Here is a 26,498-nt window from a genome sequence, read left to right on the forward strand (position 1 = left end):
TTTTTGGCCCTTAATTCCTAAACTGTTGGCACCATAACCCCCAAAATGAATCCAAACCTTCTACTTGGGGTATTAAACATTGGGGTACAATATCAGAGCAATTAAAATACTTATACACAAGTTATTATCCAGAAAGAAGAAAAATTCTTGTTTTGGGCCCCTTATTCCTTAACAGTTGGGACCATCATCCCCAAAATCAATCCCAACCTTCCTTTTGTGGTATTGAACCTTTTTATTAAATTTCATAGAGATCCATGCACTTAAACAAAAGATATTGTCTGGAAACCAAATGTGTCTACGAACGAGGACGTAGACGATGACATCATACCAATATACGATTCCTGTGGCCGTATGAAACCAGATGTTCCGCAGGGCGCAGCTTTATACGACCACAGAGGTCGAACCCTGAACGGTTGGGGCAAGTATGGACACAACATTCAAGCTGGATACAGCTCTGAATTAGGATTGTGATAAAATAGTTGACACAGCATAGGTTTCTGACACAGAATGAATTTGGTCTGTTGAATTTAACCCTCTCAAAGAAAAAATATTTGAAGAAATTTTCTTTTCAAATTCTGAAATCTGAAATGAGAAAAAAAAATTGACCCCCACCCTAATTTTTTGTTCACTTCCCCCTTTCCCTTATTCCAAAAATGATCTCAATTCAAATTTCTAATGGAGTTTGCAACAATAACTACTTATTCAAATACATCATAAATTATTAAAATATAAAATGTCATACAGTCATTGTAAAAATTAATATTAATTAATAGTAACTTCTAAAAAAATAAATGGGGAATGTGTCCAAAAGGACACAGTTGATGCCCCCCGCTAGCATATAACGTTATAAATGGACATAACTCAAGAACTGTAAAAGTGAAGCTGCCAAAAATTGAACTGAAACGGAGTTTAGAGGTAATATGCATTATATACACATTTCTTTAAAATAAGAACAGAAACTAAAAAAATCTTAAATTTTTCCACTTGTAAAGGGGCTTTACCCTAGAATGGTAATCAAAGTGCTTGTAATCACTGAATGGTAAAGATTGCTTTAATTTATCAGTTGGTAGTAAAGTGAATATTGCATTGTATATTGTATATAGCATTGATTTAAGTTGATTCTACTTCTATTATGATCAAAGAAAGATAACTCCAATTTTCAATCAAGATTATATAAAGCATTGGGTTTAGGTGATTCAACAACCATTCAGGACAAAGAAAGATAACTCCAATTTATTGACTTGAAACTACAAAAATGCTTGTTTTTGGCCTCTTTTTGGCCCTTTATTCCTAAACTGTTTGCCCCATAACCCTTAAAATATATCTCAACCTTCTGCTTATGGTATTAAACATTGTGGTACAATTTCAGAACAATTAAAATACTTATTCACAACTTATTGTTCTGTTATTGTATCTGTTAGATAAATGTTATTTTATTTTATTGATTTCTGTTTACTTATACTAAAGGTATTATCCAGAACCATCCGTCTTCGGACGACACTGAGGACGATAACGATGTGATACCAATATGCTTGTAATTCATTTTTATACGACCGCAAAAAATTTTGAGGTCGTTAAAAATGAATTACAAGCATCATGGTATCATATGCATGAACTATTATATAAACTGACTAAATAAAATTTCAATGCTCGTGATTACAAGTACTAGTATATTAAACATGACAGAAAGAAGTCTGGTGTCTGTGGCTTATATTTACTCAGGAGGTTAAAGGAGTTAGTTGAAGAACTGATTAATCTTAAAATAGAATCATTCAGGATGAAGCGCTGAACTCAGGAACCTTACTTTCAGCTAAGTGTTTTGATAACAGCAGTTTAACTCCTGAAGAATTAACCAGATTAAAGAGAATATATATAAGGTATTGAAGTAGTGGTTTCTAGAATGCAGCTAACACTCTAAGTCTTAAAACAACAAAGTCAGACATGATAAATTAAATCCAATGAAATCCAACATTTTCCATCCATATCTTGTAATTGATCCTGTCACATTTGAAAATGACCAGAAAGTGAACTGAAAAAAATACCCATACCAGACCTTCATCTTATTAACTTTTTTCATAAAATATTAGTATGCTGTTAGACTGTAATGTTAGTATAGATTGTCAGATACAGCTCATCAATTTAACAAAAGTACAAAGCACTTAGACGAATAATTATTGTATATTATTGTATGTAAATATTGTTCTTATTTATTGATTACTTCTCACAATAAGTTATATACATTTCTGCTTTGTACCAATTGTAGACTTAATCTACATGTAAATTATACCTATAATGTTCCTTGAGATATTGTTTTTCAAACAATACATCAATAACATACCAAAGCATAGAAGAAATCTAATTTAGTAGACAAGAAAAACAACGAGGGAGAAAGAACAAATAATGGTCCAGTCAATGTTTGATGACCACTTTGGTACCAGTTCGGTACCAGTCTATGGTATAATTGGTTTTGTAATAGGGTGATAATCAATCAATATCAGCCCTTCAATGACAAACTCTGACCAGTAATATATCAATAGGTCTGTAATATAATCATGACAAGAAACCATAGGGACATCAATTTCAATAGAAATCATTACATTTTCAAACCAGATTTACCAGATTGTAGGCTATTTACAATCTAATACCACTTATTACTAAGTAAGATTCTATCAAAAATCATTGAACATCTAACAAGCTAGTGTTTATCAAGTCTATCTTCTCAAGAAGTATAAGATTAAAACAGAAAAACTAAAGCAACTACCTTCCATGTTAAACATCTATATATAACAGAAATAAAAGATCAACTGGCTTCAGTGATTGCTAATGTTTGGGCATGAAAGGCTATTTTTCAGGAAAACTCAATTTTAGTGTTTGGAAGTGGTGAAATTATTAGGTGTCTTAGGTGTAGGTTTACTAAGGATTTTGGAAAGATCTGAAGTTTATTAATTGAAAGGTTTTTCCACGGTATTTGGTTTTTTAATGAACAAGGAAACGTCCCCATGAAACCACAGACTAATAAACAGGTATATCTAACAGAGACTGATCATGAGATATTAAATGATGGTCACATGACCTATATTTTACCATTACATTTGTTTTGACTCTGACCTATATTTCAACATCATGTTTGTTATAACTCTGACCCATAGTTGTAACTTCAGTAACTTTAATTAAGTTTTATGGCCAAGTTCATCAGCCAAGTTCAGTTAAATTACTATTATTACTAATTGTTAGGGTGTACAAAGGAGAGCATTACAAATTTACATCAAAACTAGGTTCTTCTCACCTACATTTATACTTCTGTAAGACAGTTTAACATCTAAGTTAAGTTCTGAGGCACCAAGTGACCTACTAGCATATAATAAAACTTGGGTGTAGTTGGATGAATCTATAGATGTAGTTATGATGACGGTTATTAAAGCTTTACAATGAAATTACAAACTTGTATATAACGGTCCTTCTTGGGACCAGATAAAATTGACATTAAAAGAGGTGACCTCCCTGATTTCAATCCAGAGAGGATCAAAACCACAAGATATTTCATTACCTCCTTTCTACATGTCTTTTTTAACAAGATTGGATTTCTTTTTCCTAATGCTGTATTTCAATGAAACAACAGAATTCATTTGATGGTTACAAAAAATAATATAAAAAGTTTAGTAAGTAACTTAAACAAGTAAAAGGAATAAAGAGGTCATTAGTTATAAATGTTATCTGTATATGAAATCATTAACACTCTAGTCACCAGGGTACTCTTATATTGTTCTCATGAATTTTTCTCCGTACAATGCTGATCAATAACATTTTTATATGATAAATATCGATAATTATTGCACACCCATTAGCTTCCCATAGGGAAATCAATTTTATAAATAGATCACTTGGTCCGTAATTGTATCTAGGATTTTTACTTTTATTTTATTGTCGTTCAACTGAATAGCATCTGAATTTTCAATACACGGATTAAAATATCCCGTACAAAGTTATAAAGTCTTCAATTTGAAGATATAATAAAACATCAAAGACATTTTATGACGAATAAACCTTTTTGTCTATATAATATTATCAAATTATCTTTTTTTCAGAATTCGAAATTTGTATAAATTCTTTCAAGGGAATAAGATTTGAATTGTAATTTAAATATATTCATTTTTCATATTTTGGGTTCTTTGACATATTATCTGGTCACATTGAGACAAAATGTATACAATCATATATTAACTTTTTCCATAATGAAGTTTAGCAAAAAGTGTCATTGATAATCTTCAAAAATTTATAACTGTGTATTTCAACTCTTTAAGACCAATAAACCAATATTCAAAATCTTTAAAGCAAATATACCAATATCTATATGCACATACATTGTTTTTTTCCCACATCTAAATTCAAAGTTTTCGCATTCTCCACTGCTGTTATTATTATTTCAAGAAAATTGTAATACAGATTAGGCACAGACATGCAACCATAAAGAGAACACTCAAACTGATCTCTATTTTAATTCATTGTTTAGTATTGGTGGCCTAAACAATGGCCAAGTTAGGGAGTTGTAAAACAGGTCTCTTAATATTTGTTAAAATTAAAAGCACTGATTTGAAAGTGAATCTATTTTTTCCATAAATCTTTAAATCTTTCAAATGATGTATGGACAGTGTTAAAACCTACTATTTGTTTCTCTCCTCCTGAACCACTGCTATAAGTCGTTGCTAATGTGGAAGAGCATGCCTCTGAGTACCATGGAATGTTTCCATACTCTGTCGCACTACTGATAGACAGAGTGTGAATACTGTTTGTATACCCATCACAATTACAGCTATCTCCATCTCGACCTCCATTACCAGAGGCCCAAACATATATGGAGCCTAAACCTCCTCTTCCCTAAAAAGAAATGTACAGGTGTCACAACCTACAATACTTAAACTAGCATTCCAAACATACAGGTTAAACCTTTTTATCCCTTGAAATGTACTCTTCACAATTAATGCTGTTATCCACAGCTAAAAAGTAGCAAAACTGAAAGAGTCTTATCAATTTTATTCATAGAAAATGGCAATACATGGAACTTAAACCTTCTCCTATCTGCAACAGAAATAATATGTGACCAAAACAATAATAATCATTTCCAACATCTATGTGCCCAATTAAAACCGGCTTTTATTTTGAAACATTACACATTTACTGTTGATTTAGAAATTATTGTGAGGTTTTTAAAATGTTTAAAATAATATGATAGAGTGTGATAGATACAACTGTATGCAAATTTTCTTATAATCTCAAAAAATCAATCTCACATTTTTTACCATTTTTTTTCTCAAAAATCACAACAATAAATGCATGCAATAATTTCCGAATTTACAGTTTTGCTTTGTTGATATTCTTTTTTTAAGCTGAATACAAGTGACTATTATCATTTTGGAGGTACACATCACTGAGTAAGCTTGAGGTATACCTTTGTGATACCATCAAAAAAAGCTTTTCTGGCAAGTGTGGCTGGTCCATCAACAGTCCTTCCATCATCATCTGGACCCCAGCTTGCACTGTAGATCTGGATGTGTTGTTGGTTAAGACTGAGAGATGTGGCTTCCACTGAATCTGTCACATCTCCATCTAACATCCTCACTCCTAAAAAATATATCAAAATAAACATAGGATCAGATCAATTAGTGTATATGCATCATAAATAATGCCCTTACTGCTTATGAAAACCCAAAATAACACCTCAAATTCATCATAAACAATGCCCTTACTGACTTGGAAAAATCCCAACCTAACACCTTAAATTCATCATAAACAATGCCCTTACAGTCTCTGAAAAATCCCAACCTAACAGCTAAAATTCCATTAAATATTAACAGAGAGATCAGTCCAAACTAAAATCACAAAAAAACTGAACTCTGAGGAAAATTCAAAACAGAAAGTCCCTAATCAAATGGCAAAATCAAAGAGATAAAACACATCAAACGAATGAATAACAACTGTCATATTCCTAAAGAGAAAGTAAAACTTTCTTCATTGATTTCATCATGTTTCTTGATTGGTGTCTCGATAATGTATTTTTTTTTTTGGAGGATTTAGCAAACTTTGTACTTTTCTGAAACTGTAATGTAGGATTCAAGTGTACCATAAAAAAATCATTTCAAAAAATCAAGTTGAAGTAAGTTTGCTTTCTTTTATCATGTACCTTCCAATTTAAATCACTCTTTAAAAAAATATTTTCATCTTATCTCAAATATCTTAAAATCACTAACAGTATAAAATATCAAAGTAAATAATTTTACAATAAAATTAGCTAAGTAGATCCAATCTATGCACCTTCAAATTGGTACTGCTTGATACACCAACACAATATATATGGTATGTAGCTTGTGCTGTCACCTGTACCTACCTCCAATTTTGGCATTATATGCCACTCCAACACTACACATATGGTTATCAGCTTGTGCTGCCACCTCACCAGCACACCGCGTACCATGTCTGAAAAGACAAAAGTATCATCATGAAGTTGTATCATTCCAATTTTTTTCAGGTCCAAAAATAAAGAACAAGTTCTTACAATAATAATATGATGAACACCAACAAATGTATATGTATTTACTTGATGAACACCAAAGAAGGTATCTGTGTTTCCTTTATGGACAACAAAGAAGGTATTTGTGTTTACTAGATGAACACCAACGGAGGTATTTGTGTTTACTAGATTAACACCAGTGAAAGTATTTGTGTTCACTAGATTAACACCAAAGAAGGTATTTGTGTTTACTTGATGAACACCAAAGAAGGTATTTGTGTTTACTTGATGAACACCAAAGAAGGTATTTGTGTTTACTAAATGAACACCAACGGAGGTATTTGTGTTTACTTGATGCACACCAACAAATGTAGATGTATTTACTTAATGAACACCAAAGATGGAAATTGTGTTTACTAGTAGAACACCAACATAGGTATTATGTTAATAGAACACCAACGAGGGTATTTGTGTTCACTAGATGAACACCAACAAAGGAAATATTGTTTAATTGATGAACACCAATGAAGGTATATATGACTTGATGAACTATACCACAGGCATTTGCGCTTATTAGATGAACACAAAAAAGGTATTTGGGTTTACTAAATGAGCACTAACAAAGGCATTTGGGTTTACTTGATGAACACCAACAAAGGTATTTGGGTTTACTAGATGAACACCAACAAAGGTATTTGTGTTCTAGGTAAACATCACCAAAGGTATTTGTGTTTTAGGTAAACATCACCAAAGGTATTTGTGTTCTAGGTAAACATCACCATAGGTATTTTTGTTCTAGTTAAACATCACCATAGGTATTTTTGTTCTAGGTTAACATCACCAAAGGTATTTGTGTTCTAGGTAAACATCACCAAAGGTATTTGTGTTCTAGGTAAACATCACCAAAGGTATTTGTGTTCTAGGTAAACATCACCAAAGGTATTTGTGTTCTAGGTAAACATCACCAAAGGTATTTGTGTTCTAGGTAAACATCACCAAAGGTATTTGTGTTCTGGGTAAACATCACCAAAGATATTTGTGTTCACTAGATTTTACCATATATGATATTGAAAAGAATGATAAATGCAAGGTTTCTAATTTCATTTAATGACATCTTGGTGTAAATGACTATAAACCAGGGGTCAATAAGCGATGAGGTATCTGAAATGCCATATAACCTTATGTTTGTGAGAAAATGAACCTCTATGCAAAATATTATTTCCAAACTGTTGAATACCAACACAGAAAAAAAACAATGAGTAATCTATATACAATGCAACTGGTTTTTTTACTGGCCTAAAACACTTTATAGCATTTCTAACACTAATGTTTTCCTTTCACCTGTTCAGGTACGAAAAGTTGAATTACAAATGTCAGCAGGACTATAAATTATCCCAAACAAGGTGTCTGAGGTCAAGGTACTCACTAAAATACAAATCATCTGTCTAACGAGCAACCACAATCTTGTACTAAACACTGTTTGTGTCATTCAGTAAATCTGACACTTGATAAATACAGTATGATATACACCTGAGAATAGTCAGGACTTCTTATTTGCCATGACTTTTTTAATGATTAAGATAAATCCTGAGAAATTTCATCTGGAATGAAGATTATATAGATAAGTAATAAATGGATCTTACAGATATCATATTCGTTTGCATTTTTGACACCTAATCCTGATGTAAAGGAAAAAATATCTCTCTCTAACTATTAAGACATCAATTTGGATGACAATTAAATTGTGTGTAATTTAGGAAGTATAATTAGGCACTTTGTACTCTTGTTACCTGCATGAGTTTGTAATTACAGTAATTTTAATTCATAAAAAATACCCGCTATTTTGACGTATTTAAAATACCACCTAGAAAACCTTTTCTTTTTATATTTTAATTCACAGGAGATATGTATTCATTATATTATTATAATGTCAAAAAAAACCACAGTATTAAATTAAAAAGCTTCAAATTAGAAATTAACTAATTTTCACTGCAAGCCTGGAGGTCTACTTAGATTGAATACAATGGAAAAGACCTCCCAGAAAATAAAAGTGAAGAGCCTTATAAAAAGGAACATTAATTGGTAATAAGAAATTTACATGTCAGAATATGCCCCCATCCCACCAATGAACAAAGCACTCACAGCAAACACCACAAATCTAAGTAAACACATCTGTCTTGTGTACATCTGGAGCAGGCAATAATCGTTACTTGTCCAAGTCAAAGTTATAATTTCATAATTCTTTTGTAGAAAAAAACAGGCCAGAAAAAATACAAATACTTGAGTTATAAATCAATATTAAAACTAGATGTGTCAAAGCGACAGGAATGGCCACGTCCCAAAAAGTTGAAAAATCTGCAATTTCAATATCAACACATGTGGACACAAACATGATGGTAGTCTCACATATAAAAAATTCTGCTCAAAATCTGGAGGGGAATAGAGAAAAAATCTGTATAACTGTGAATTTCAATAATTTATCAAAGTCCAAAGCCCGTAATTTCAGCGAAAATAAGCGGAGCGGAACTAAACTTTAGCTTGACCTATAACTCATCATGGTTAACTCACATACCAAAAATCAGCCCTAAATATCTGAAGGCATTTAGAAAAAAAAGTCTGTATAACTGTGATTTTCAACAATTTCTCAAAGTCCAAAGCCCATAATTTCGGCAAAAATTAGTGGAGCAGAAAGAAATTTAAACTTGATCTGTAACTCATCATGGTTAATTCACATACAAAAATCAGCCCAATATCTGAAAGCATTTAGAAAAAAGTCTGTATAACTGTGATTTTCAACAATTTCTCAAAGTCCAAAGCCCATAATTTCGGCAAAAATTAGTGGAGCGGAAAGAAACTTAAACTTGATCTGTAACTCATCATAGGTAACTCACATACCAAAAATCAGCCCAATATCTGAAGGCGTTTAGAAAAAAACTCTGTATAATGGTTTGTTGCAAATGACGGATTAATGGAAAGACGGAAAGAGGAAATTTCGAACAAGGGTAAAACTATATGGCACCGACAACTTCGTTGCGGACCATAAAAAATTACTTTTATATCTCTTTCTTATCTAAAATAATTTCATTTAATATATAGTTTGGATAACATGTTATGGTTGGAATAAATAGAGAACAAAGATCAGATTTAGTTTGTTACCCCGATTTTGTTTTTTGTCCATGAATTTATGAGTTTTGAACAGCGGTATACTACTGTTGCCTTTATTTATGTTCAGCAAGTGAGGGATGCTTACAAAAGTGAAACAGTATTTAGGAGCATTATTGAAATTTATGTAAAGAAAGAATGACTAAACTTGCTTAAGTTATGTCAGAGCTATTTAATTTTGTCCTTCATATTTGTTTATTTTTGTATCAGCATATCAAACAATTTGAAATAATTTTCATTTTAAACTTGTATGAAGGATATAGGAAGTGAAGGATAAACGTCAAAAACACCAAGCTAAGGACACTAATGATTCTTCTTCAACTGATCTAATCTCAAGCTTTAACAAACTGGTGACACCTTCACTATGGCCAGAAAAAGTAAGCCTAATGCTACCCCCCCCTCTCCTCTTGACTTCTTCTAGGGGAGATGAAAAAGAGACAATCATAATCTTGACACATTGAATAGACACTTGGTGAAAATTCAGAGTTAAATCCATGATAAAGACACTTGTCAGACAATCTAGAGCTTGATAGGTTGGTCCCCTCCATAAAATATTCAGTATGCCTTCGTAATATACAAATATTAACGGTATTGTCAAGAATTTCAATACACAGATTAGACACATGACAAGTTAGAGGTTGACACATGACAATTTAGAGGTTGACACATGATTATTAAAAGGTTGACACATGGAACAAACACTTGTCAATTTGCCTTTCCAGAATCTAAAGGACTATGGGTAATCTCATTGTGCATACACCAAAATTAAAGTAACGTTATGTCATTGGTTGAATTAGCATTGTTTAGAACTTTTAAACCAATCACAATGTTTTGGTGTACACTTGTGAAAATGTTACCAAAATGCATTAGATTTTGAAACAGGGCATCATGGTACAATTTAGAGTTTGACACATGGTACAGGTACTTGACAGGAACATTACAAACTTGACACATGGTATAAACACTAGTTAGAGAATTTAGAATGCTAAAACACATTTTGGTATGCTGTATTAGAGAAATTCTTTGGTACTAAACTATATACCAGTAACCCTAAATAGTGTCTTGAATACACAAGCACTATAAAACATTTAATCATCAAATATTCTCCACTCCAAAAATAGTCTTTAAATACACAAGTGGTGAAATACATGTTATTGTCTGACATTATAACAGATGTTCTACAACGATTAGACAAATCTCTTCTAAAATAGCAACAAATTCTTGTAATAATCTACATACTCATCTGAAGATGTGAAGACAAACAACTTTATCAACTATTATACAATCTCTGATGTTAAAAAAGATCAAAGTCCTACAGTATGCAGATAAAAGAAGATGTGGTATGAGTGCCAATGAGACATCTCTCAATCCAAGTCACAAATTGTAAAAGTAAACTATTATAGGTCAAAGTACGGTCTTCAACACACAGCCTTGGCTCACACTGAAAAGCAAGCTATAAAGGGCCCCAACAATAACTAGTGTAAAATCATTCAAACAGAAAAACCAACGGTCCCATACAAAAAACAAGAAATATATACCTGCAACTATCCTGTGCCCAATACTACTGACTTGTTAACAATTATAAAATGCAGACAATTTTTGTCACATTTTTAAAAACATTCATCACTGTTTGTGTTCCCATGGTGACTCTATATATGGTATTCATATTATTGAGAAAAAAGTCTGACGAAGGCAATCAGTCCATTACACTATAAGCACATTATAGTTTTTGTTTATACATTTCTAGCTAATGAGAATCAACTGGGCTTTTGAACAAATTAATTCTATTTAAGGTGAATAGGATCTCAATAATAGAAAGACCTAGACAATTGTTGCATGCCATTATAAAAAAGTCAATTTTTCCTTCTATTTGTAGCATTCTATCAATAGATCAGATAAGATAACATTTATCTACTTAGAACAATACATCTCCATAAATATTTAACTACCATGTTACAAAACTTTGATGGGAATTCCAACATTAGCAAATTGTTAACTGTATATTTAAATGCTTTCAAGAATTAAGATAGCATGATACTTGGCATTAAATCTTGTACCTGAAAAGAGCTGAAAAACATCCAATGGTTTATTTAAAAAAAACCATTGGTTAATTTACAAAACATTGTTAAAATAGATAACATCAGGGCATACTCTAGAATTTTGAAAAGAAGAAGTGACTTTTCCTTCCACGAGAGAGTAGACCTAAGGGAACATTTTTTTGGAGACAAAAATGAAAATGTTAGATTATAGGTCTGTGGACTAGAAGTTGAAAAAAATGTTGGTGCTGACAGCTAAATATGGCAACTTCATTGCTGCTTATTGTTGCTTGGACATTTAAAATTTATATATTTTATGACTTTCTGAAATTCAAGCGTCAACTGTTCTCATAAAGGTTAATTTTGTAGAGCACTTTGATGTAACAAAGTCTTATGATGTTTGAATTTGACTTTCTTTAATTTGGCATCTAAATAAACAATTCATTTTACAAGACTGGAGGTTCCTTTCCAATTTAGACACTAGGACATCAATTTGCTGTGACTCAGGGTAGCTTGGGTTGGTTGGACAAACTTAACTGTTACCTTCTAACTTGTCTGACACTAGGACACCAATATGCTGTGACTCAGGGTAGATTGGGTTGGTTGGAAAAACTTAACTGTTACCTTCTAACTTGACACTCGAGACATCAATATGCTGTGACTCAGGGTAAATTGGGTTGGTTGGACAAACTTAACTGTTTACCTTCTAACTTGACGCTAGTACATCAATATGCTGTGACTCAGGGTAAATTGGGTTGGTTGGACAAACTTTACTATTACCTTCTAACTTGACACTCGAGACATCAATATGCTGTGACTCAGGGTAGATTGGGTTGGTTTGACAAACTTAACTGTTACCTTCTAACTTGACACTCAAGACATCAATATGCTGCGACTCAGGGTAAATTGGGTTGGTTGGACAAACTTAACTGTTACCTTCTAACTTGACACTCAAGACATCGATATGCTGCGACTCAGGGTAAATTGGGTTGGTTGGACAAACTTAACTGTTTACCTTTTAACTTGACACTTGGACATCAATATGCTGTGACTCAGGGTAAATTGGGTTGGTTGGACAAACTTAACTGTTTACCTTTTAACTTGACACTCGGACATCAATATGCTGTGACTCAGGGTAAATTGGGTTGGTTGGACAAACTTAACTGTTTACCTTTTAACTTGACACTCGGACATAAATATGCTGTGACTCAGGGTAAATTGGGTTGGTTGGACAAACTTAACTGTTTACCTTCTAACTTGACGCTAGGACATCAATATGCTGTGAATATGGGTAAATTGGGTTGGTTGGACAAACTTAACTGTTTACCTTTTAACTTGACACTCGGACATCAATATGCTGTGACTCAGGGTAAATTGGGTTGGTTGGACAAACTTAACTGTTTACCTTCTAACTTGACGCTAGGACATCAATATGCTGTGAATATGGGTAAATTGGGTTGGTTGGACAAACTTAACTATTTACTTTCTAACTTGACACTCGAACATCAATATGCTGTGAATATGGTTAAATTGGGTTGGTTGGACAAACTTAACTGTTTACCTTTTAACTTTACACTCGGACATCAATATGCTGTGACTCAGGGTAAATTGGGTTGGTTGGACAAACTTAACTGTTTACCTTTTAACTTTACACTCGGACATCAATATCCTGCAACTCAGGGTAAATTGGGTTGGTTGTACAAACTACTGTTAACCTTCTAACTTGACACTAGGACACCAAGATACTGTGACACTGGGTAGGTGGGGTAGTTGAAAAAAAACATGTTCGTCTCCTAACATACTGGGTATGTAGTGTCACGAACCAAATATCAAATGCAAATTCAAGAAAAAGGATAAATCTTGGAAACCATTGTATAGTTTTACTGATACAAGTTTTGTTATCTCTATAATAAGCACCACTGCTAGATAGTACTAGAACAGTGTTAATAGTGGTATAAATAATCAAATACTATGGATGCCAAAGGTGATTGGTATCAGCTAGTACTAATTGATAGTACTATTACTGGCTCAACTCCAGTAAAAGCAAACATATAAGTATTATTTATACTTCTACTACATAGAAACTAACAGAATACTGAAAAGTCTAAATACTTTGTTTTGCTTTGCCTCAATGTTGGAATGTTTAGTCAACCTTGACTGTGAAAAGAATGTATCAATCAAAGTACTGTTAGTACTAACAGACAGGTAATTTATGATCATCAATCTTTAAGTTTACTCATTGTGCTAATTCTGGAAATAAACAGACAAGCAAATTATTTTCTTTTTCTCCTAGAATTTCGGTCATAGAAATGGCTGTCCTATTTGTTTTTAAGAAGATAAATTATGTCTTTGCTGTTTGTGATTTGAAAATGTTGACTTTTTTTCATCGGTGAATTCAGATTATGGTTAACATTGATACATAACTATTTACATGCTTTCATGTGTGTTGTTATATCTTAGTTAACTAAAAATATTAGGTATTTTCATAGGTGTAATTAAACCTTGGTTGATTGTGATATAAAAATACTTATGTAATCATATCTTGGTTGACTGTTATAGAAATTCTTACCTATTTTCATTGGTGTAATCATATCTTGGTTGAGGGTCAGGATCATGATTATTAACATCATAACTTGCTTGACTATCCTGTGAAAATAAAAATAGACACATGGTTTAATTAGTTTCGTTTGTAAAACAGAAATGGTCTTTTGAATTTCTATATTTAAATGTCCCACGTACAAAGGAAAGAAATGTTATACCTAGAGGCAGCTGATGGCAAAAGCTATCTTTCATCTATCCAAAAATTATGCTTCAATACTCAAGGAACTGTGTGCAGGAAGAGATTACCTATCATAAATTACCAAATCTCATACTTTCATGATAATGATAAAAGTCTCATACATGAAAATAAGGAGATGTGGTACTTATCATTGCCAACAAGACAGCTATTCACCAAAGACTAAAGGATGGGGGTGATCACAAAGTAATACAACTCTTGTAATGACATACAGGGAATCTGTACATTATTCCAAGTACAAAGGCAACTCCTACCAAATCAAGAGAGGTAATTTTTGCTAAGATTGTAAATTATCACAAAGAAGCAATTCTATCTCTGATGGGTCAACTTCTGCAACATGAAAGGAGGTAATTTTTACTAAGATTATAAATTATCACAAAGAAGCACTTCTATCTCTGATGGGTCAACTTGTGCAACACGAAGGGAGGTAATTTTTGCTAAGATTGTAAATTATCACAAAGAAGCAATTCTATCTCTGATGGGTCAACTTCTGCAACATGAAGTGAGGTAATTTTTGGTAAGATTGTAAATTATCACAAAGAAACACTTCTATCTCTGATGGGTAAACTTCTGCAACATGAAGGGAGGTAATTTTTGGTAAGATTGTAAATTATCACAAAGAAGCAATTCTATCTCTGATGGGTCAACTTCTGCAACATGAAGGGAGGTAATTTTTACTGAGATAATAAATTATCACAAAAAAGCACTTTTATCTCTGATTATAGAGATGTCAATGACCAAAATGATTATGTGTTGATTTTTTTCACTATGATTAGAGTTGGCAGAAGATCCCAGAAGGATGATTTTTTCAACAAACAAGAGATCAGTTCTTTAGATAAGACATAATGTCTTAATATCAAATCATGATTCCTTGTCAATAATGTGTTTTCTATCCAAATAGAAAGGTGTACAATACTGATGTACTTAACAAAGCAGACTAGACTATGGGTGAGAGTGGGTTAAACATCTGTTGTTTGTCTTTACTCAATAAAATATAAAAATAGTAAAGATGTTTTATCTAAACAGAGTTCAATGGATAGGTGCAGTCATATCTCTATAACACTTGATACTAATTTACTGATTTCTCAGGTCAAACAGTCAATTATGTTACCAAAATAGTCCTGATAATGTATACAGAAGATGAAGATTTCAAAAACCTGCTCATTCTATGAATGTATAGTATTGTTCTGAGTTCATTTGTGGTGTACAACTAACATGACTAAGGAATCAAATCAAAATTCCTTGTTTCTTTCAGACATGATAACTTAATAAATAATTATGAGTAAGTTATATTTTTAGTTCCTATACTTTCTTAAAATACAAGAATTATTAAAACATTGCATCTTTTTCTTTTTTCTGAAATTTAACAAAAAAATTTCATTTTGTTTATTGTTGTTTTTTTTTTCCTTGCAAATACAATCTAAGAATGCTTCCACAAAATAATGATGAAAAACAAGTTATATAAACAAATTCAACTTCAATTTTTTTACAAGCACTTAACTGGATCCTTAAAATTTCTCTGATTCTACATCAACTTTTACCATCAAGATTCCGTTCACTTATAAGACCTGACATGTCTATAAGAAAGGAGACATTTTAACCAACATATAACGTATCATCAATATTCTGTACCCATCATGTCTGAGGTACTCCTATAGATTTTTCTGTCAAACATGATAAATTGCCCCATCTCCAAGGCAAGAAATTATATGGTTAAGGCTGGAAGATACTGATGGATCAATAACTAAAATTGTCTTCAAAATGGAAATTAATTTCACAACAGAAAATCAAAATATGGTACATTAGGTTACTATTTGTATTCAATTGCATTGTTTTGTAGGGGTGAAATCATAAATTATAGATCTTCTAAGCTATCAACTTGTCAATATTTAGTAAAAATAAATTATAAAAATCTTTTGAAAACGATAATTGCTGTCTATTGCTGATCTTAAAATCTTTATATTAAATCTTAAGTCTATTGTAGATATTAAAATCTTAATATAAAATCTGAAGAGTCCCTCTTCTCTTCAAAGTGAAACAATAATTAAACTATTTGTAGTGATTGAATAAAGAATACTTAAAGATAGCAAATAAAAATCTTTCTGCTTTTCCACTCTTCATAAACAAATTTCTTGATTCTAATCTTTTTCATGTTCTTGAGCAGTACATTGTTTCAACACACCTCTTATCCTCACCCTACTGATTCCAATAGTTTAAACAACTCTGGTTCTATATCTTAACTATTCATATGTCTTCCTGAAGCAAGGAATCTGTAATGACTTATCTATTTCATTATTAAAGCTATGATTAACCAACCTTTGTTTTCACTGGAAAAACAACAGTTTCAGGTAAATTACTTTGTAATTACGTTAAAAACCACATACAGAGAGAAACCGCTTTTTGCCTTTCTGCTCAAAGCAATATTTCCGTGAAAGCGGTTATATATCGCCAAGAGTTCGTCACTTACCGATGTAATAAGATGTTTTCTCAATTATCACCAATGACTACATAATGATCAATTATTTACATCATTAATTTTTAATTGTGCTACAAACGCTGAAATAGCGATTACTGGAGAAAGCCAAAAGATAATACAAACAGTAATACTTTGAAGCTTCTCATATAAAACATGATTTTCTATTTGCTTATGTAACATGTTATTACATACAACAAGTTCTTTGGTTGTTTATATGCTGGATAAGACATACAACAATCAAGTAATATACTGATACTTGCATTACTGAATACAGAAATTGCTCCTTTCATCTTATCACCCTCTATCAACAACTCTTGGTTCACATCCAGACAAATCTCTCTAGGCAGGTTAATTTAAATTTGAATTAAGATATAAAAAAGAGAAGGTTGTCAAAAGGTGATAAGACGACTTTAAAGATGATACTTTTCTAAGATTGGCCTGTTTTCATAAGCTGACTGGTCTGATAAAGTTCTATATCAACGTTATAATCTATATTAGTATAATCTGCTTACATAATTTAAAACAGAAAAGACCTTGAGGGGTATAAATATTTACTAGAAACAATTGTTGATAACAAAAGATGTAATTGTTACATCACACATCTTTGCTATTTATATATATAGTTAAGTGTTTTTCAATGTTTGCCTCGATACGTTGGTCATGGGGCATGATAAATATATTTTTTCAAACTTATTCCACACTGCATAAAAGGTTTACTGTCAACAAGAATTTAAGTGAAGTGTTTCAGAATTTCTAAAGTTTTAATCACAACTCCCTGAAAAGCCGATGTCCCGTAAGAGAAGGCAATTAAAAAATAAAAATTACCCCTGAAAATAACTTCAGTATCAAAACAATATTTGTGCTTGCCAAAACAGTATATAAAGTGATGATAGTATTTTCCTTAATAGTTTCCCAAAGGTTTGCCGTGACGTCTTAGAAAAGTAGCTACAGTGAATGGTATAATCTGCTAGGTCATGCTGATAGTAAAGATCTTGAGAAGTCCTTCAACATTTACTTTGAGTAGTGATGATGCTCCTGTGTTGATCTTGGCAGTAAGTGTGATGATAATTGTTACTAGCAGATTAACATGAAGTTTATCTTGTAGTCAAAGAAAAGCCTACTTGTTTCATGTAGATTACCCAAGTAGGTTACTGATACTTTGATGTTTATTCTGCAGCATTAATTTAGGTTGGTCTTCTTGATTGGTATTTCCTTGCTACAATAAACCCAAACTTCATTTTCAATCTATTTCTACCATCATTAATTCCATGGACAGAAGTATAATTCCAGAATTATATCTCTGATCTCTCAAGTATCCACTCTGTACCATGGCAACATAGGACATTGATGAAGGTCAAAATAGAAAATCTAAGTAAAGGATCAATTGCTGTAGATTTACTGAGGCGAAATATGATCGAAATAGAAATGGAAAATAGGACAATACAATATGTTTTAAATATGTCAGTCAAAACAAATCACACTCGCTAAAACAGACATACAGTAATGGGAAAATCAAAGTCTACATGGAGCAATAAAATAGGTTTTCAATAGCCATCCAACTCAATAATCATACATATTCGATTATAATATAGTTCTACTGTACTTGGTCACATGTGTTTTTACACCAATGACAAAAGGTCAGGACAACACAAGATAACTAACAACAGAAATGATCCTATGACAAGTATGATGCTTATCAAATATCTACTAGACAAACAGTTCTAAATGGACAATTTTAATATCAGTAATGACCAATTAGATAGATTCTGGAGACAGAGGAGTTACAGATTTATAATCAATCCTGTGGAGACTAAAAGCTTGAAAGGTCAAACAAAATAATCATACACAGTAATGGAGACATTAGGTTCTTATATAATTAGAACTTAAAGTACAGAGCAGGCAAATGGAAATTACGTTCAGAAAGAAAAGCATCGGTAGTCATTCTATGTCAAGTAAACTTGGACTATATATATGTATATGACATAAATGTTTAATTTTTCATAATAAGCCTCTCATGCTAATGCAGGAATAACTCCAAGGAAATCCAGACACTGCTTAAAATGGCACAACAGAAGGGTATGAAGGAGTATACAAATCCCAGTATTCTGAGGAAGTCATTTAAGAATCAAAACATTGTTTTCTCTTGTGTTCACACATATGAATTATTCTGGTTTAAACAATGTATATTTAATAAATCAAATCATGATGTACATAAGATAATACATAATAAACAAATAGGAGGCAAGCAACATTGCTAATTCTCAAACAGTCAAACTTTTTTTTCCTAAAGATTAACTTAGATCCATTTTACCATATTTATAAACATGACCTAAAAAAACAAAAAACAAAAAAAAATAATAATACAGCATAAAAAACAAGAAAAAAAAACATTAATTTTTTTTATTAACAGTACTATATCACCGTCTTACTTAGATGAGTTTAATGGAAAGGAAATTGATTTAACCTTGAAAATCTTTATTGCTGATTCAAAATGGCATTTCACTAATATAATACATTCGTGATGACAATGGTTCAGATACAGAATCATTAAGTATCAGTAATCTATACATTATTTATTTCCCTAATAAGGGATGGAAAAAAATGTCTGATTCAGCTTCGGATCTAGTCATTGGGCGGTGGTGACTTTATTATTACTAATATGGTTTATTGACCTTACTCTTACTTGTAAATTGATTTCATTAATATCAATTATTTCATTCCTTATAACTTATAAGAAATCAACCTCGTCTGTGACTTTTAATGAATACTAATATTCGTATGTATAACTAATGTATGTCTGGACATCATCTAGATCAATATAATCTTATTCAATGTTATATAATATTTGTAACTTGTTTATAAGACCAGTGATATATCTTGCTTGTTTACAAGACCAGATAGATATAGAGATTAGATCAGGAAGCTTAAGTATTGAGATTTTACATCCTGAATGAATAGAGATTCATTGTTTTAAACTAAAACACCTGTCATTATAAAAGTTCAAAGTAAACTTTTATATTTTACAAAAGATTAAAAAAAATTAGGACTAAAATATTTCCAAATAATTTCCTTCCCTTTTACAATTTCTGGGAAGGATATCTTATTTAAACAAATGAATCAATCTTTAATAAGCTGTGAATACAACCTGCAGACATGCTATATTATGCAGGCGATATTAAATATCAAAGAAAAATAAAATCTACAATAAGAGTGCAAAGATAAATGTAGAAAATTTAGCGATTTTTTTATGAGAGGACATTATCTATGTTGGCTCTGTTCCCTACCAAAGTGTGAATGTGATTTCATGGTATACTGCTATCAATAAAAAGATAGGTATCTGGAACAAAGATAGGATGTACAACTGCACTTACTGAAGGCTCTCTTAGTAGTATATAAAGATATTTTGGTTAACCATATTGAACTGATCTTTTTATATTATACCCCACAACTGTTCATTTGTTTATGAAACTTGCAAGTTCAACCCCTCAAAAACTATCAAATGGATTTCTATGAAATTTCATAAGAAGGGTTAAGTACACTGTATGAAGATAAAATAAAGCAGAACAGCATACACATAAATAATTCATATCAATACATTAATCAGTAATGGACCAAATGGTGTGGAAGACCTGATATTAATCAGATTGATCAAAGCAACCTCGTTTTCTTTGGTTTTGTCTATGCTTACATTTTATTTGGGGGGTGGGGGGACTTCTGCTTCATGTTTTTTAATGTATTTTTGTGTCTTTTCCACGAGAGTGTGTTTCATATTGACTAGTGTTCTTATAAAATTGAGAACGGAAATGGGTCAAAGTAAAATAACCAGAACAAAGAGCAGAAAACAGCCAAAGGCCACCAATAGGTCTTAAACATAAAATCATATATCAAGTATAGTTTTAATGCCAAGAAAATAACAATAAAAAGAGATATATTTATGTGTTAAGCACCATCGTTATAGCAACCTCACAGACAAGACATCAAAAGATTCCAACAAATAGCTTCCCACTGACCAACAAGTACCCACTCTGTATGGAATTTGCCCACTATCAAAGTAACCTTTACAATATGTGATGGTGGTTCCTACTCATGCCATGCTGAGAATAGCATCTTGAACGATAAAACTGTACACAAATCTACATAAATTACAATAAAAGCTAACCATTTAGTTAAACCAATTAAATTTGTAATAATCTCTCATCTTTGCCCATAAAAAAGATTCCTTATCTTTCATTGATGATATAGATGTCTGCCGAATTATCATCTTACAAATATAAGTACATAGTACTTAGCTAGTAGTTTGAGCCAAAGGTACTAAACTAACTGTGAGGAATAACTTGTATAGATACTACCCAGTAAGATACACTGATATCACATACTTAGATCCAATAAACAGACTTCCTTTAGGAATATGGATCTCCTGATTTCACAAGGCATGATAAAAATTTCCACTATTTTTGTAATTTATACCTTGGCCTTTTTTACAGGAGTTACATTTTAAGAAAATGATTGATTTTTTTTTCATTCACATATTGACACCTAGTCAATGTAATTAACAAAAACATATATGTGATTCATAATTTCAGTTGAACTACCATCAATGGGCATGTTTATGTTAACCTTCGAAAAGATAAAATTTGTTGAATTGCTTTACTCTAAATGAATAATGCTTTACAATTTTACATCCTCTTTTGACACACAATACAAGAACAATACTGCTGGTTCTTAATGACAATGACAAGATGAATTGTGATTTTATAATTAAATGTACCAAAGGAGACAGAAAAACTGTAATCAACATTAATCACAGTCAAATAAAAACTGTACCAGTGTTCAATAAGTCTTATAACATTATACAACATGCTGATAGACATTCAATATCAAACATAAAAGCATTGATATCAGAAACAAAAAGCCTTAAGAAAACAATACACAGACATAAAGCAAATATAATGCCATCATAGAAAATAAAACCTCTCAAGATCTCAGCCAATGGCTCTACTTCAAGTGCTTTCCGCATGGTGATAAATGATAAAATACAAAATAGATTTTATATGTAAATAAAACTTTGAACATCTTTTATATAAGTACAAATCAATAATTCCTCCCAGCTTAGGACAGGATCAAACAGAAAATTACAATCTTTTTCCAATATTTCCTGGTAAGCCATTATGGAATCCAGCCTTGAATATGAAATAAAGGTCATAAAAATAAAGCATAAGTATCTGTTACAGTAAGGAATGGAGGTTAATATGGAACTTTGGACATCAAATCAATACCAACAGTTTTCAAAGAAAGAACAAAAGTTGTCCAATATATCATCAAATAAGTATGGCTGTCAAAAGTCTTCAAAATTGGTTTGATACAACAATAAACTGTTTTCACAGAGATATATGTCTTGCCTTTTAGTAATTTTGATTATGCAAATGTTGAAATCAAAATAGCAATACTTGAACATCTTACACAAGTTATGCAAGTATTCAAAGTAAATGAACCATGACTGAGTTACATGGCTAAACAATCTCCATGTAATGAGATGTGCAAATGCAAATACAACTGCATACCAAATACCATTGACTTATTATAAGTTATTATAAGTTGTTCCCAAACCTAAATCAAAACATTAACTTGTAAACTATGTAAAAGTTTCAAAGTCAATGAACCATGAAGAGGGGGTGGGGCTATAATAATAATAATAATAATAATAATAATAATAATAATAATAATAATAATAATAATCTTTATTTCAAGAGGGTATACTCAATTAGTACAAACACTATTCTCCCTTGAGGCCCTCACACTCCACTCACAATGCATCACACAATTTCTTCATAACAAAGATAAACAAAAGAAAACATAATCAAAATTGATACATAGTTATTTAAATAATTCCTGGATTTTAAAGTTAAAACTTAAAGTAGTTTGTTTTAAAAGTATTTATGTTTGACATGTGTCTTAGTGCTTCTGGTAGTTTATTCCATAAAGTCGGGCCAGAATATGAAAAAGATCTTCTAAATGTGTTTGTTCTCGCCTTTGGTATATAAAGTAATTGGGTAGTATTTGAGCTAAGTTGCATTCCATTTTTATTTGTAACATAGGAGATTTTGTTAGACAAATATTCTGGGACAGATCCATATAAACATATAAGGCCTTGTGGTAAATTACACGATCAGTAAATCGAAGCCATGATAACTTTTTAAACATTGTATTATATAATGTCCATGGAAACAATACTTGCAAATGCCAATAAATTTGCAGACCAAATATCATTGACTTAACATTAAAAAGCAGTTCATCTTAAAAATGATCTAATCACAAACTAATACATGTAAACTAACATAAGTTTCAAAGTCATTAGACCATGACTAAGGGGCGAGACCAAATATTCTCCATGGAAATGAGATGTGCCAATGCTTATACATCTGAATACCAATTAACATTTGCCTACCACTAAAAGTCCCCTTGAACTGACCTAATCACAAACTAATATATAACTTTTCAAAGTCAATAGACCATGACTAAGGGGTCGGAGCCAAATTATCTCCATGGAAATTAGATATGCCAATGCTTATACAACTGCATAACATATATGATTGACCTACCACTTGTGAAATAAGCAAAATTTTCAAAGTCAATAGACCATGACTGAGGGGGCAGGGCCAAAAAAATCTCCAGGGAAATGACATGCGCCAATGCTTATACAACTGCATAGCAAATATGATTGACCTACCACTAGAGGTTCACCATAAACTACACTTATAACAAACTAATACATTGCTGACACTGTCCCAGAAGCCAGAAACAACATACCTATGTCTCGCTTTTTGACTCTGTCAAGGCAAGACAATAAAATAAAGATTGATTACAGAGTGGAAAAAAGTTCTTGTCTAACTATGCCAAAAAAACAATGCAAAAAACCTTTCAAATTTGAAAAGAAGGAAATGTGATATGATCGCCAATGAGACAATTATCTCTGATGAAACTAACAAATAACCTATCATTTTGGTTCATTTGATGTTTAGGAGTCAAAGAGTGATGTCCATTTCGCTTAACTAGTATACATTATTGTTTAGGGACCAATTAAAGCCTGCCTCTGCACATGGGATTTTCTTGCTGAGTTGAAAACACATTTGTGAAAATGGGCTGTTCTACTCTTTAGTTAAGTTGTTCTCTTTGACACATACCATACTGTTCCTTATTCTACAAACTTATTATTGCTAACAGTAGAGATGTACCCTTAACCAAAAAGAATTAAATTCAACCCAACCAGCCATACAGAAATGTATAGTATTTTTGTTATCCTGTGTTATTCATTGCATACAAATGTAAGCTTTCATGTAATAACATTCCTGTTATTGTAATGCACATCTAGCAGTAATGATCTGTGTTCCTGATCATTACCAAAACTATACTAGTGACTAGATTTTGTAGATTTAACAGTAATAATTACAATCCCAGAACACCATGTTTATTTATACAGTAGGTGCCAATTGTTATTATTGTGCATCAGAAAGGGTCATCAAGCCCTTTTAATTATCAACCTGATAGAAAATACATAACATCAAATGTTGGAGGCTCCTATTCAGTTTCATTTGTTTAAATGTCAATGCTAAAGGTGTCAAATTAATTATATTTCGCTTCAGGGGGAGTACCATGCAGGTATGAAATAAATTAAATAATTTGTTCATCACCTGTAGACCAAAATTTATTTATCATTCATTCTAGCTGCTGCAGTGAGCTACCAACATGGACCATGTACTACTGTATTCTAACATGACAGATTTGAATGTATCTTTTGGTTAGGCAAGAGGTGACTGAGTACACTATGCAGTGATGTATGTTGTAATTATATAAAAACAAACAGCAGCTAATTAGATCTGACAGCTTGATAGATAGGACCCCCTTTCACCTCCTCTATCATAACAGATTATTATGTGCTACAATTAAATATCCTTTCAACAAAATAATGAAACAATCTGGAAAGGAAAATTGGCTTAGAGGTATTTTGAAAGGTAGAATAAACTTCACACTGTATGGATCCTTGTTTTTGAAAAATTTGGTTGACTGATTCTTAAATGTTTTTCTGGATTTACCTTCATCCGGAAAACTAAAAAGTCAAATACTTGAAAGCCAATAATGTATAAGAACCGTTGAAAAGTTATATGCCAAAAAAGGACATAAAAAGAATGGCCTGAGCAATCCAAGGTCAACTTTGCCTGAGGGAGTTGAAAAGTTTAGAATTTCGAAAAGATAGGACTTTTTTTTATTTCAGAGTAAGCTTTAGCGCCATATGAAATATACTGCAAAGGACAATATTCTTCAATTTTAGAGCTATAAGCCGTTTGTATTCACCTCTGAAATTTCTACATATTGTATGTAGAAGTCTAGATGTCTTTGGTTATTTGTGTTGTTTGAATGCTGTCTCATTTAATAACATTAATTTCAAATCTTCATTTATTCATATGAATATATTGTGCAAATCCAGTTCAGTATTTGGGGAATTTGGTTTATTTGTTTACTAAATCATTGTCATTGACATTAGCATATCTAAGAAATAAATCCATAAAAAAATTTAAACATCGCATTTGAAGAGAAGTTCATTGCCAATACCTAAATGATACTTTATCATGTAAGTGCCATAGAACATTAGAACTTGTATGTCACTGATAAAGTTATCTTATTCATGGACAGATCTATCAAACATGTTTAGAATGTTTAGTAGAAATAAAATATACATTTATATCTCCCAGTATCTGTAAGCTGATAAATTATTTGACAAAATATTAAAGATTTAATTAATTCTTACAGGTCATTATTAAACAATTTTTTCAATATTCTTTTTTCCTTATGATTGCTCTAAAGGGTTTTCCGGATATGGAAACCAATACTGATCAAGATATCACTAAAAGAACCATAGCAGCATAATGAGAGACTAAGAGGAATTTCAAGTTTGGGAATAAAGATAACCTTGATATATTGATCATTATAGGTCATTACAGTTTCTTGTATCCTCTCAAGATACTGTTTCTGCAATGTTAAATCATCTATCCTTCTATCTACGCAGTAATAAGTCAGTTTTCTGAGCAGTTGGATTACATGATTTTGGGTAATTCCTGTTTAACTACTCCAGCGACATTATTATAAAGCCCCAGTGTTTTATCACAGACAAGAATCTTGGTCAATACAGTTCCTTGTTTGTTCATAAGAGTCTGTTTACCATACAAACTTATCATTAAACAGTATCTTCTAGTCGGTACAAGTTTCATCACTTACAAATACAAGTCAGACCTGTAAAGTGATCATAAGCATTTTAATGATTCACAAAAGATTCCAGCAAATGAGTAGGCTATGCTTGTTAAACATGCAGATGAATTTAACTAAATGGAAATAGCTTTCAACAACAGTGATTAAAATCTGGAGTGAAATCCTGATGAAACTGAAGAAAAACGTAATTAATGATTATTACTCAATTCTGCTTCTATAATTAGTAATAGAAAACAACATTTAACAATATCCTGTTGAGAG

The 26,498-nt window shown here is 31.7% G+C and overlaps 1 protein-coding gene across 3 annotated transcripts in view; it reads right to left on the reverse strand.

The window, feature by feature from the left end:
• Positions 1-26,498, reverse strand: part of LOC143071708 (furin-like protease kpc-1) — a 77,921-nt gene that overhangs the window by 17,999 nt on the left and 33,424 nt on the right. For all 3 annotated transcript variants that reach the window (XM_076246200.1, XM_076246202.1, XM_076246201.1), the window contains 4 exons: positions 14,273-14,349; positions 6,383-6,471; positions 5,447-5,619; positions 4,663-4,875 (listed from right to left, as the gene is read on the reverse strand). In XM_076246200.1, coding sequence (XP_076102315.1) covers positions 4,663-4,875; positions 5,447-5,619; positions 6,383-6,471; positions 14,273-14,349 — 552 coding nt within the window. The remainder of the gene's footprint in view (positions 1-4,662; positions 4,876-5,446; positions 5,620-6,382; positions 6,472-14,272; positions 14,350-26,498) is intronic.

The sequence above is a fragment of the Mytilus galloprovincialis genome, chromosome 4 (assembly GCF_965363235.1).
Source record: "Mytilus galloprovincialis chromosome 4, xbMytGall1.hap1.1, whole genome shotgun sequence".
NCBI classification, from domain to species: Eukaryota; Metazoa; Mollusca; class Bivalvia; order Mytilida; family Mytilidae; genus Mytilus; species Mytilus galloprovincialis.